The 13252-nt window shown below is 36.0% G+C and overlaps 1 protein-coding gene across 1 annotated transcript in view; it reads left to right on the top strand.

Moving 5' to 3' along the window:
- The window catches only part of Dlat (dihydrolipoamide S-acetyltransferase), a 39273-nt gene that overhangs the window by 14951 nt on the left and 11070 nt on the right, over window positions 1-13252 (top strand). Inside the window, exons 8-11 of the mRNA XM_015489889.2 lie at window positions 3432-3499; window positions 4595-4687; window positions 4992-5099; window positions 12285-12400. Of these exons, the coding sequence (XP_015345375.1) occupies window positions 3432-3499; window positions 4595-4687; window positions 4992-5099; window positions 12285-12400 (385 nt within the window). The remainder of the gene's footprint in view (window positions 1-3431; window positions 3500-4594; window positions 4688-4991; window positions 5100-12284; window positions 12401-13252) is intronic.

Here is a 13252-nt window from a genome sequence, read left to right as displayed (position 1 = left end):
AGAGTAAAGGAATCAGTGGAGTGGTATCTTGATGAGGCAGAAGTGATTATTTTTTCATTGGGGGAAGGGTGTGGTCCGGGCTAAGTGAGCTCAGAGTATCAGTATCAGTATCAGTTATTGTGTGTTTTCTGACACCAAATGCTTGGTGTCCCCATATCCTTCAATTCTTTGATGCCAGCTGGGTGTCCAGGAATTCAGTCCAATTTTGACATTAGCTACCTAGATTTGGCATGAGTCCACAGGGCTCAGTCCTGCAAGACTCCCTTTACTTCAGTTACTTTCAGTTGCAAGGCCTGGGTGTCATCTTTATGTCTTAATCATTAGTTAGTAATCAGGAATCCCCAAGAACCTCTTCTCAGGTTTGGTGATTTGCTAGAACAACTCACAGAACTCAAGTAAACACTACTTACTACTATTGATTTGTTATAAAGGATATAGCTCAGAAACAGCCAAATGGATGAGATGCATAGGGCAAGGTATAGTGGGGAGGGGTACACAGAACTTCCATGCCTTCTCTGGCATGCCATCCTCACAGCACATGGATATGTTTAGTAACCTGGAAGCTCTCTGAATATCACTGTTAAAGAATGTTTTATTTTCAGTGTTGGGTATATAGCTCAGTGGTAGACGTTTTGTCAGTTCCCAGTACTGGAGGAAAAATGTTTATTTTCATAGACATGTCATTACAAAGACATGATTGACTAAACCGTTTTCCATTTTGTCATTGAACTCAATCTCCAATCTTCCTTCTCTCCCAGGAAGTGGGGCAGCAGAGGAGGAAGGAGATGGGGAGAGAGAAGGGAAAGGGGATTGAAAGTTAATTACCCTCAATCATGTGTTTGGTCTTTCTGGCTGACTAGCCCTGATCCTAGTAGCTATCTAAGAGCCCAACCTAAGGCACTTCCTTAGCAAAAACTCTGGTGTGGTATGAAGGGGCTTGTTATGAGTAATAGAAGACACATACCACTCAGGAAATTCCAAAGGTTTCAGGAGGTCCATTCCAGGAACCTAGAACAAAGATCAAATATATTTTTTATTATATCACAGTGATGGCATTAGCAAGATGGTTGCTTGAATTCTAGATTCAGAGATATCTAGAATTACTAGTACTAGTTTAAGTACTAGTAATAATATAGTCTAGGATTTGACCTTAGAGGTTGGGGGTGTTCTTGTGGGTGGGAGGGAAAAGTTGGAGCTGAGTAACTTAGAAATCTGGGTTTTGAGTGGACTGTGGTTCCCAAGAGGACAGTGTGTTAAGATGCAATTAATCTGAGTAAATGGGAATAGTTATGAATTGGTAGATGAGAGACAGACATGAAGAAGAATAGGCTGTATAACTAGATGACATGAACTTCAAAAGGGGTTGAGGTTTTTGAGGAGATAGAAAGTTTTAGAATTAGCTAGGAGGAGTAGCAAGGATACTTAATCCACATCCCAACTCTGAGCAGCATTATGTGAGAAAGAAAAAAAATAAGCCAAATTAAGGAAAAACTAAAGGAAAAGTTGAGTAAATCAACAGATTGTTTTGCAAATTTGACCAAAATATAATTAGTTAGGGAAAAACTATGTTGAACCCTAAACCTTGGTTCAGAGTTTGATTAGACTCAAGGCTGCCCATATAATATTTTATATTTCTTTGGTGCACAGAACTTTTTACATCACTATCCCATTTTGTCTTCAAAACGTTCCTGTGAACGGGGGGTTGATATTATAATCTCTGATCTACAAGTGAAAATGAGGACTAGATGAGACTATGTAACTATAGTCATCTGTCTAGTTTATGTTAGATAAGAACCCTCCATACTTTACTGCTAGTTCACTGTTCTTCCCTTTATGTCATTTTGCTTCATGAGTGTCTGCTATGTCTTCTTCGGCAGAGAGGCAAAGAAGGGTAAAAGATTTCATTAATTACTATTGGTTAGGAAGGCTGAAGCTTGGAATAAGGCAGGTGATGCTACAGGTTTCCTCCCTGGTGGGGCTGCACATCTCAGTGTCTAGCTCAGTTTTGGTTATAAGGGGAGGTTATGGTTTCTATCTTTTATAAAAGAAGATAATCTAATAGGGATGCTGACACCTCTGTTCTAGAGCTCCTGGTGAGGATAAACACAGTCCTAGCCAACTCAGTTTTCATATTGAAGGAAAGGAATTGGGAAGAACTGCACACAATGAGAGCCCTTTTAAAAGTCTGCCATGGGGGAAGATGAATCAATTTGACCAAATTTTTTTCTAGAAGTGGGCCAGTATAAAAGGTATTATAATAACTAAAGTCTGAATCTATCAAAATTAAAGGTCAGGATTATGTCCTTGGGTCTAACATTAAATGTATGCTGTTACAGATTGGAGGAGGGGGGGAAATTAAATAAAAATAATACTAAATCTCTTAAATCTATGGAGAGTACTTGGAGAGGTCCTTTCTCATAAGTGGCATTGTACCCGATTCTTTGTCTCTAACCAGTAGCTTTGGCTACTGTGAGAAAGCTGTGAATGTCTGAGACCACCTAAGGAATGAATAGTCCTCAAGATGAGATAATTAAAGTTAAAATTCATGCTATTGGGGGGTGAAAATTTGACGAGCCCAATTTGTCCAGACAGTTACTCACATATCTGTCAACCCTGTAGAGGGAATTCTTTATGAAGTAAAGTGAGATTCTATTTCAGGTTGAGAATTTTTTGTTTCTGTTATTTTTTTCTTTCTTTTTATTTATTTAGCTAACAAGTAGGGAACAGTTTTTCTTACAGATGTGTAAACTGTGCTCAGCATTATTTTTTGCCAGTATTTCCCAAGTTAAAAGAAGATGAAAAAAAAAAAAGCACAGCTTATTTAGATGGAAATATAAAAGAGAAATAGGCCAGGTGCAGTGGCACATGCCTGTAATCCCAGGGGCTTGGGAGACTGAGGCAGGAGGATTGCAAGTTCTAAGCCAGCCTCAGCAACTAGGCGAGGCCCTGGCTCAAAATAAAAAATGTAGAAGGGCTGGGGATGTGGCTCAGTGGCTAAGAGCCCCCTGGGTTCAATCCCTGGTATGGAAGGAAAAAAAAAAGAGAGAGAGAAATTTGGCATATGTTTAATCCCAGCTACTTGAGGAGGCTAACGCAGGTCGATCACAAGTTCAAGCCAGCTTGGTAACTTAGTGAAACCCTATCTCAAAATAAAATAAAAAGTGCTGGGGATGTAGCTCAGTGGAGTAATACTTGCCTCGCATCTGTCTCTGGATTAAACCTCCTGTACTTAAAAAACAAAAAATAAAAAGATTAATGAATAAACGCTGATATTTTAAGGGAGAACTTGAAGGACTAGGGATAAGACTGCAACCCCTATAGAGTGTTTTTGGTAGCAAACCCTTAGGAACTTGCACTTCAGGACAATGTTGATCTCCTTGGAGATCTAGTGGCATGCTGTCGCATATGTGATATTTATGTATTTCTTCTAGGGACGGGACCAGATGGCAGAATTATCAAGAAGGACATTGACTCTTTTGTGCCTACTAAAGTTGCTCCTGTGAGTTATATTTGACTCTACTTTTTTCAGTTTGTCCCTGCAGAGTGTTTTTGTCCTGCCTGTTATACCATTTCATACAGTATTAATGAAATAATTTAATCAAAACTGCATTTTCTTCTAGTATCAGTGGCTTAACAATTTGCATTTGTGTATTCATCCCTCCGCCCTTGCCTTTTTTTTTTTTTTTTTCCTTTTTGATACTGGGGATTGAACCCTGGGGCTCTTTATCACTGAGCTACATACCCCGCCTTTTTTTTTTCAATTTTGAGACAGGGTCTTACTAAGTTATTACGGCCTCACTAAGTTGCTGAGTCTGGCCTGTGGTCCTCTTGCCTCAACCTCCTGAATTGCTGCAATTATAGGCATGTACCACCATGACCAGCTCAGCCCATTTTTAAAAACATATTTGCAAGTTGGTTGTCTTTAAGTTTATGTGTTTAATGAGTCTACAGAAGGACTAAATCTATATGTCCAAATTCTGTTTTATTGGGTAAGATGTTAAGATAATCAGCGAAATATGAGGAAAATTTTTTAGTTATTCAATGTTCTCTTTATTTAATGTTTATTTTTTTTAGTTGTAGTTGGACACAGTACCTTTATTTTTTATTTATTCATTTTTATGTGATGCTGAGGATTGAACCCAGGGCCTTACACGTGAGAGGCATGTGCTCTGCTGTTGAGCCATAATCCCGGCCCCAGATGTTCTCTTTAAAATGAAAGATTTAGTCTTGTTTTTCCTTAACATTGTTCAGGAAATTGACTAGTTTGTTTATATTCATCTCTTAATCCTTTTAATTTAAGAATGCTTTGATTGCTTTATTGAGGATAATTTTGCAAAAATAATATTATTTTGACATAATCTAGGCTCAAAGAAAAATGATACTTAAAACATGATTTCAGAATTCTAAGTAAAACCAATTAATAATATCTCTTAAATCTAATTCAAGTCCCTTTTGCTTCCTGGGGATATAACTAGCTGTTCTACAAAACTTTTAGTTTTTACTTTGCCATCTGTAAAGAGTCACTGGTAGTGTAACAGGTATTTATGCTTAGATTGAGCCATAGTTACTGAGAGCTTTTTCTTTCCACCTACAGGCTCCAGCAGCTGCTGTGCCTCCACCAAGTCCAGGAGTGGCACCCATTCCTACAGGTGTCTTCACAGATATCCCAATAAGCAACATTCGTCGAGTAAGAGCATTACCAAAATCTGGATCCAGAGCTGTTGGAGGCATATTTACTCTAGTTGTTTTGTTGTATTCATAATTTAAAACATTAACAGTCCTTTTTGTTTGGGAATATTAGATGATTAAGGAAAACTTGTTTGGTTAGTTGAATACTTAGGATAAAGAAATCACTGTGTATATATCTTCCTATTCTGATAATGCTTGGGGTTAGCATTATGAGGTAAGCAGAATGAAGAGGCAAACAGATCTGAATTAGGGAAGGTCTCCTCTCAACTCAAGATAATTGATTTTTGAATCTCTGGTTTCAGGTTATTGCACAACGGTTAATGCAATCGAAACAAACCATACCTCATTATTACCTTTCTATTGATGTAAATATGGGAGAAGTTTTGTTGGTACGGAAAGAACTGAATAAGGTAAAACTTCCAGAAATTCCAAATCTATAAATTATAAAATATTTTTCTCCACTAAACAGTTACATTTTTGTCTGTGTATTTTATTACAGTATGCCAATTGGTGATAAAAAAATGAATATCATTTTAATTTTAACTTGCTGTCAATATCCTAGAGAATTTTCATTTTTCTAACCCTTGATTAAAACTTGTCACTTAAAGTCAACTTTGCCAGACATAGATTTTAGCCTAGCAAAGTCACTGGGATGTAATATTTGAGGTTTTTTTTTTGGTAAGTAAGAAACATTATAGATATAATTTTAGGAAGCTATTAAGTTCTGACTCAGGGTTCTTTTAACAGTTTAAGCAATTATTATCTTTTGGAAACTCTGTTTATATAATTCTTCACTGCTTTGAAAGATTTATTTTTTTTAATATTTTTTTAAAGAGAGAGAATTTTTTAATATTTATTTTTCAATTTTTTGGTGGACACATCATCTTTATTTTATTTTTATGTGGTGCTGAGAATCGAACCCAGCGCCCTGTGCATGCCAGGAGAGCACGTTACCGCTTGAGCCACATCCCCAGCCCTGAAAGATTTATTAACTTAGCAACACTATTAAACTTTGTAGAAGGTAGTCTTTAGTGCATGTGGTTGTTATATACACATTTATAAGTCATACCGCTTAGCTTGTATAATAGCTGTACTGCATATGTGCTGGGTTTGCATAATTCTTTAAAAGAACTTTTCTAGATTTGCAGTTGATATTTATTTTTTTTTTAAATACCGGGGGCTGAGGTTGCAGCTTAGTGATAGAGCACTAGCCTGGTGCATATGCAGCACTGGGTTTGATCCTCAGCACCACATAGAAATAAATAATAAGATAAAGGTATTTTGTCCATCTATAACTAAAAGAAATTTTTTTTAAATACTGATAATTTTTGGTCATGATGCTTAACCAGAAAAATTATTCCATGTTGTCATTGTGTGACGTGATCTATAAGTAGTTTCTGGGAAGAGAAGAGAGAACTTACACAGTTTGCTCTTTAGTACGAAAGGAGGATCAGTTTGTGAAACACAGATTGTCTTCTCAAATGAAACAAAATAAAACCATTGTTCAAGTGATTCCATTTAAAAATATTTTTAAAATACTGAATTGCATGTCATTCTTCATACTAGTGTTGTAGACTTAAATCCACAAAATTGTTTTTCTATGTTCAGTATGCTTGTGTCTTTCTAAATACATTATATTCAGTAATAGGAGACAGTTTCAGCATTGTTTTTTTAATCTATATTCATTATTTAGTTTTCAATATTGGATTAGGCTAAAAGTCTTATTTATGGATGTAGTTATATGGCAAATTCTTGCTTATTAGTTTTTGTTTAAAAATTATGTTTAGTAAGAGCTAAGCTTTTTAAAACAAATGCAGACATTTATCATTAATAAAACCTATGTTTTAATATCAAAAAAGAAAGGAAAGAAACATTATATTTACTTTTTGTTTATAGTTAAGTATTATGCACTTACTTGGTGTTTAGGATTAGCATAAGGCACTTTTGGAAACATGATATAAGGCACAGTCTTTTATTGTTATGAGTTCCTAATTTAATTGGGGCTAGAATACTTGTGAAAATATGGAAGGCTTTTTTTTTTTTCTTCTTTTTGGTGACGCTGGGAACTGAACCCAGGGCATCATGAATATTTTAGGCAAGTGTTCTATATCACTGAGCTATAGCTACAAGATTTTTGTCAAAGTAAAAATATTCATTTGTTGATCAGTCTCTCTCTCTTTTTGTTTTTTTCTACTGGGGATTTAACCCAGCGGCAGTTTACCACTGAACTACATCCTTTTTATTTTTTGTGATAGGGTCTTACTAAGCTCTGGTACGTTGCTTAGGGCCTCGCTAAATTGCTGAGGTTGGCTTTGAACTTGTGATCCTCCTGCCTCAGCCTTCTGAATTGCTGGGATTACCGGCCTGAGCCACCATGCTGGACATGGATCAGTTTCTTTATGGTAATACTCATCAATTGCTAAATTTCATTGTACAGATTATTACAGGTAAAGGATCTATATAGATTTAAGTGTTATTGGAGTTTAGAGAAGGAGAAACCAGTGAGAGTAGTTGGGGAATTCACAAAGGACATAACTTGGTTGAACCATTCAAAGTTGGAATTGTTTTTATTGGCAGAGATGTTGAAGTAAGTTCATGCTAATTATGGAGTGCCTAAGGCTCTTAATTCTCCTTCCCCACTTTTTCTCCTTAGACTTGACACTATCTAATATATGTTTCATATATTTATTATTTATCCTCTTTGGAGCATAAGCTCCCAGAGAGCAGAATTTTTATGCATTTTGCCTACTGTTTCGTACCAGAGCTTCACTGTTAGTGCCCAGCATAGACTCTTAAATGTGAGATACATAGCTGAATGCATGAGTGAAACAGCGCCAGACCTCTGCAGATGGCTATAGGAGTTAAAGATGATAGCAAGCTTTTTTGTCAAAGTATTAAAGCTCTTTTCTCACAAATTTACTTGGAAATTAGGCAAATGTATGTACAATGTTTTTTTTTTTTTTAACTTTTATTTTATTTATTTATTGTATGTGGTGCTGAGGATCGAACCCAGCACCTCCCACGTGCCAAGCGAGCACTCTACCGCTGAGTCACAACCCTAGCCCCTGTACGATGTATTTTATTCAAATTCTTTTGAACAGCTTTATTGAGTTATAATTCAATTATAATTATAATGCCATACTATTCATCCATTTAAAAAATTTTTTTAATTGTAAATGGACACGATATCTTTATTTTATTTATTTTTTTATGTGGTGTTGAGGATTGAATCCAGTGCCTCACACATGCTAGGTAAACACTCAACACTGAGCTACAACCCCAGCCCCCATTTTCATCCGTTTAAAGTGTACAATTCAGTGGGTTTTAGTATATTCACAGAGTTGTACAACCATCACCACAGTAAGTTTTAGAACATTGTTCTCACCCCAGAAAGAATTCTTCCACTCCTTAAACCAGGTGTGGTTGTGTATACCTGTAATCCCAGGTACTTGGGAGACTGAAACAGAGGATTGTAAGATTGAGGCTAGCCTGTGCAGCTTAGCTAGACCTTATCTCTAAAATAAAAAGGGCTGGAGGTGTAGCTCAGAGGTAGAATGCTCTTAGGTTAATCACTAGTAGGTAATTAAAAAAAGAGAGAGAGAAATCTTATACCCCTTAGCCACTATCCTATCAGACCTCCCATCATTCCAATCCTAAAAAGCCACTCATCTACCTTTTTTTTAAAATAATTTTTTAGTTGTCAATGGACCTTTATTTTTTATTTGTGTGCAGTGCTAGAATCAAACCCAGTGCCTCACACATGCTAGGCAAGTACTCTGCCATTGAGCTACATCCCCAATCCACTCATCTACTTTTTGTTTCTATAGGTTGGTCTATTATGGATATTTCCTATAAATGGAATCATATGATTATGTAGTCTTTTCTGAATGGCTTCTTTCATTTAAGATGTTTTCAGAGTTCATCCACAATGTAGCATGTATCAGTATTTTATTTTTTTAAACCGCTGAATAGTATTTTACTATAATGAGATATGTCACATTTTGTTGAGTTGTTCATCAATTGATGATGGACAACTCAACAAAATGTGACATGGATTGTTTCCTCTTTTTATCTATTGTGAATAATATTGACATGAAATTTTTATGTACAGATTTTTGTGGGGACCTAAGTTTTCATTTGTTTTATTACATTTATGCCTAGGAGTGGAATTTCTGGATCATGTGACAACTCTTATGTTTAACTTATGTGTGTGTGTTTATGTGTGGTGCTGGATGAGTCCAGGGCCTTGTACATGCTAGGCAAGTACTCCTCCATTGAGCAACACTCCCTCCCAGCCTTTTGTTTACTTTTTGAGGAAGTGCCAGATTGTTTTCTGAAGTGGACTTGCCTTTTTATATTACCATCAACAATGTGTGATTGTACTAATTTCTTCATATCATTACTAATAATACTTGATTATCTTTTTGAGTCATCCTAGTAAGTGTCAAGTGTTCATTGTGGTTTTAATTTGCATTTCCCTGGAGGCTACTCAGATTCAACAGCTTTCCACAAGTTGGCATTCTTAAATCTTCTTTGTAGAAATGTTTACTCAGTTAATTTGCTTTTTTTCTATAATATGGTTATCTTTTTATTATTATATATATGATTTCTTCATTTACTCTGCAGATCCCTTACTGTAGATAAATGGTTGCTAAAGTTTTTTTTTTTTTTTTTTCCATCTTTTAGCTTTTAGTCTTGCTGTCTTGATGATGGGATCCTTTGAAGTGTAAACTTTTAGTATGTCTATTTATCCAAATTTTTCCCCCCTTTTGGCATTTTATCTGCTAAAAGCTCGGTTCTTGTCCTTAATGCCAATCCAATAACAAGAACACAGTTTTGAGAAAAAATGAATAAGAAATTTTATTGCTTTGCTAGCAAAGGAAAAACACTGGGGACTCCTGTCCCAAAGGCTGTGATTCTGCCCATCAGCAGGAACAGGAGGCTTTTAAAGAGGTGATTCAAAGGCTACATGTTCTCTGTTGGAGTTATAATTCACTTGTTAATTTGGAAGATAGTCATTTCTGAGATCTTCTGGTACTATCCCCAAAGTCTGGATAGTCTTTTCTATGGTGGGTGTATAGACTTAAGGAGAGATAAATCTGCCTAAGAAAGGAAGAAAGGTAATCCTGTTTCCCCTGAGATTAGGGAATGGGAAAGATTAGGGAGGAGCAGGGAGAGAGAAAAAGAAAGAAATGTGTTATATTAGTCTGGGTTCTCTAGAGGAACAGAATTAACAGGAAGTATAATTATAAAAAGGGGACTTATTAGGTTGGCTTATGTGACCAAAAGCTAGATAGTCCATAGTTGCTGGCTGGAGAGCTGGAAAAACCAGTAGGTGTGCATTCCAAGAGATTGAAGCCCCAGGACAAGAGAGAGATCAACAGTGCTACCCTAGTCCAAGACTGAAGGCTTCTGGAGAATCTCTGGCAGTCTGCTTGGAAGAGTGAAGAAGTGAGAGTCTGATATCCTCAGATGATCACTGTAGCAATCAAGAACCAATTCAAGAATCGAGTTTGCATCTCAAGAAGAATTGAGTTCCTTGCTTCCTTGTTCTTCAACTTTTATTCCATTCAAGCCATCATCCTATTTGGATGGTGCTGCCCAAGCTTAGGGAGGGTCTCTTTCAGTTGGCTATCTCACATGTTAGTCATTCCTAGACCTACCCTCACTGACACACCCAAAGCCTCTTTAATCTTCACCATCTCTTAATCCAATCAAGTTGACAATTCAAATTAACCATTATACATATCCATTTTAAAAATAAGTTGCAGTGGCTGAGAGCAAAGTTTATATTCAAAGCATAAAGTAGACTACTGTTAAAAAGTCATTGTCTAAGGTTATGAAGATTCATACCTGTTTCCTTGTAAGAGTTTTATAGTTTTATTGTGTATTTCTGCACAAATATAAGTAGGAGTCAACTTCATTCTTTTGCATGTTTACATTCAGTTGTCCCAGCAACATTTGTTTGAAAAGATAATTCTTTCTCCATTGAATTGTCTTGGCATCCTTGTCAAAATCAATTGACCATACATGTGAGAGTTTGTTTCAAGATTCTTAAGTCTATTCCATTGATCTGTGTGTGTACCCTCTAGCCAATATCACAATCCTGATTACTCTAACTTTGTAGTAAGTTTTATGGGTAGAGAGGTAGATGCATACATACATAAGTACATATGTATGCACATACTGGGGATTGAACCCAGGGTTGCTATACCACTGAACTACATCCCCAGCCCTTTTTAAGTTGCTTAGGGCTTCACTAAGTTGCTGAGGCTAGCCTTGAACTTTTGATCCTCCTGACTCATCCTCCTGAGTTGCTGGGATTATAGGTATACACTACTATGCTGGTCTGCAGTAAGTTTTAAATGATGAAGTTAAGTCATCTTTGCTCTTTTCTGGATATCTTGCCATTATGAATGAATTTTAGATTAGCTTGTAAATTTCTGCAACAAAGCCAGTTGAGATTTTGGTAAGGATTGCATTAAATTTGTAGATCAATTTGGGCGTTGTTGCCATTTTAACAATATTGTCTTCCCATCCATGATTATGTGATGTTCTGGCATTTATTTAGGTATTTTAATTTCTTCAGTCATTTAAGTAAATTTTAGAGAAGTTTTACATATTTTTTGTTGAATTTATTCCTAGATACTTTATTCTTTTTGGTGCTTATATGAATGGAATTGTTTTCTAAATTACAAACAAAAATAAAACTGAGTTTTATATATTGGTCCTAGTTCCTGCAACTGTGCTAAACATTATCCATTTAATGTTGAGAAAGGGACTAGGGGGATGAAAATATACAAGCGATCCAAGGTGGGAAGGATGAAATGAAACCAGAAGTTGGTTCTTCCATCTTGTTTAATGTAGGCCTTAACAGATATACATTAATTTAAAGATTTATTTTTTTTAATCTAAGGATTAAATCTATACATTAATCTAAGGATTTATTTGTTTTTTTTTTTATTGTACTAGGAATTGAATCCAGGGGTGCTCTGCCATTGAGCTACTTACTTCCCCGGCTATTTCTTTTTAAATTTGAGACAGGGTCTTGATAAATTACCTAGACTGACTTCAAATTTGCAGTCTTCCTGCCTCACCCTCACCAGTAGCTGGGATTATAGGCCTGTACCACCACACCTGGCTCAATCAGAGTTATCTAATTTGTTTGCATATGGTTATTCATAGTATTTCTTATAATCCTTTATTTATATAAGGTAGATAGTAACATCTCTTGTTTCATTCCTGATTTTAAAATTTGAGTCTTCTCTTTTTCTGTCAGCCAAACATTTGTCATTGTGGTTGTCATTTGACTGATCTTTTCAAAGGATCAATTTTGATCTTGTTGAGATGAGTGAAAATTAAGACATATCATAATTTATGGGATGCATCTAAAGTAGTACTTAACAGGAAATGAATAGCTGTTAAGGCCTACATTAAACAAGATTGAAGAACAACTTTAGGTTTCATTTCATCCTTCCCACTTTGGATCACTTGTATATTTTCATCCCCCTAGTTCCTTTCTCAACATTAGGTGTACGATCTCAGACGTTGGGGAGAGCACTTAAGAAAACTATCATAGTTTCTTGTCATTACAGATGTTAGAAGGAAAAAGCAAAATTTCTGTCAATGACTTCATCATAAAAGCATCAGCTCTGGCTTGTTTAAAAGTTCCTGAAGCAAATTCTTCTTGGATGGACACAGTTATAAGACAGTAAGTATAACTAGAGGCTTATATCTATCAGCAGTTTTCTTTCTTTCTTTCTTTTTGTTGTAGATGGACACAATTCCTTTTTTTAAAAAAAAATTATTTTTAATTTTTATGTGGTGCTGAGGATTGAACCCCTCACACACACCTCACACCACTACCACTGAGCCACACCCTAGCCCAGCAGTTTTCTTATGTTATCTAATGTATAAGTAAGAGTTAGAGGGGGATATGACATTCGTAGGTGAAACAATTTTAAAACTACACAAAACCATTTATGAGATAGTACTAGTTTAGCTAGTAAAGGTTATAAATTCTTTGTATGAGCTCAGAAAAGGGAAATTAGTATACAGTTGAAAATAGTGTTTGTTATTGTCACCGTGGTACTCAAGTATATTTCACATAAGGATTTCATATTTAATTCTTAATGGCCACTTTATTTTTTTTTAAATTTTTTTATTGTTGGTTGTTCAAAACATTACAAATTTCTTGATATATCATATTTCACACTTTGATTCAAGTGGGTTATGAACTCCCATTTTTACCCCATATACATATTGCAGAATCACATCAGTTACACATCCATTGATTTACATATTGCCATACTAGTGTCTGTTGTGTTCTGCTGCCTTTCCTATCCTCTACTGCCGCAGTCTGGCTGGGCACAATCAGGAGCCACTTGTCAAAAGAAACTAACTTTATTTTTAGAACCACACACACCAAACAAAACAGCCTCTCAGGAAAAACCCTCAGAGCCTCAACTGCCACCACCGGCTTTCCACAAGCCTCTCTCTCCCACACAAGCTTCTCCCCACCTCCCCCAATCCTCCTGCTCTTGAGGCCGATTGGCTGGGTCAC

Source organism: Marmota marmota, unplaced genomic scaffold, assembly GCF_001458135.2.
Source record: "Marmota marmota marmota unplaced genomic scaffold, marMar, whole genome shotgun sequence".
In the NCBI taxonomy this organism is placed as follows: Eukaryota; Metazoa; Chordata; class Mammalia; order Rodentia; family Sciuridae; genus Marmota; species Marmota marmota.
This window is presented reverse-complemented; position numbering and strand designations above follow the sequence as displayed.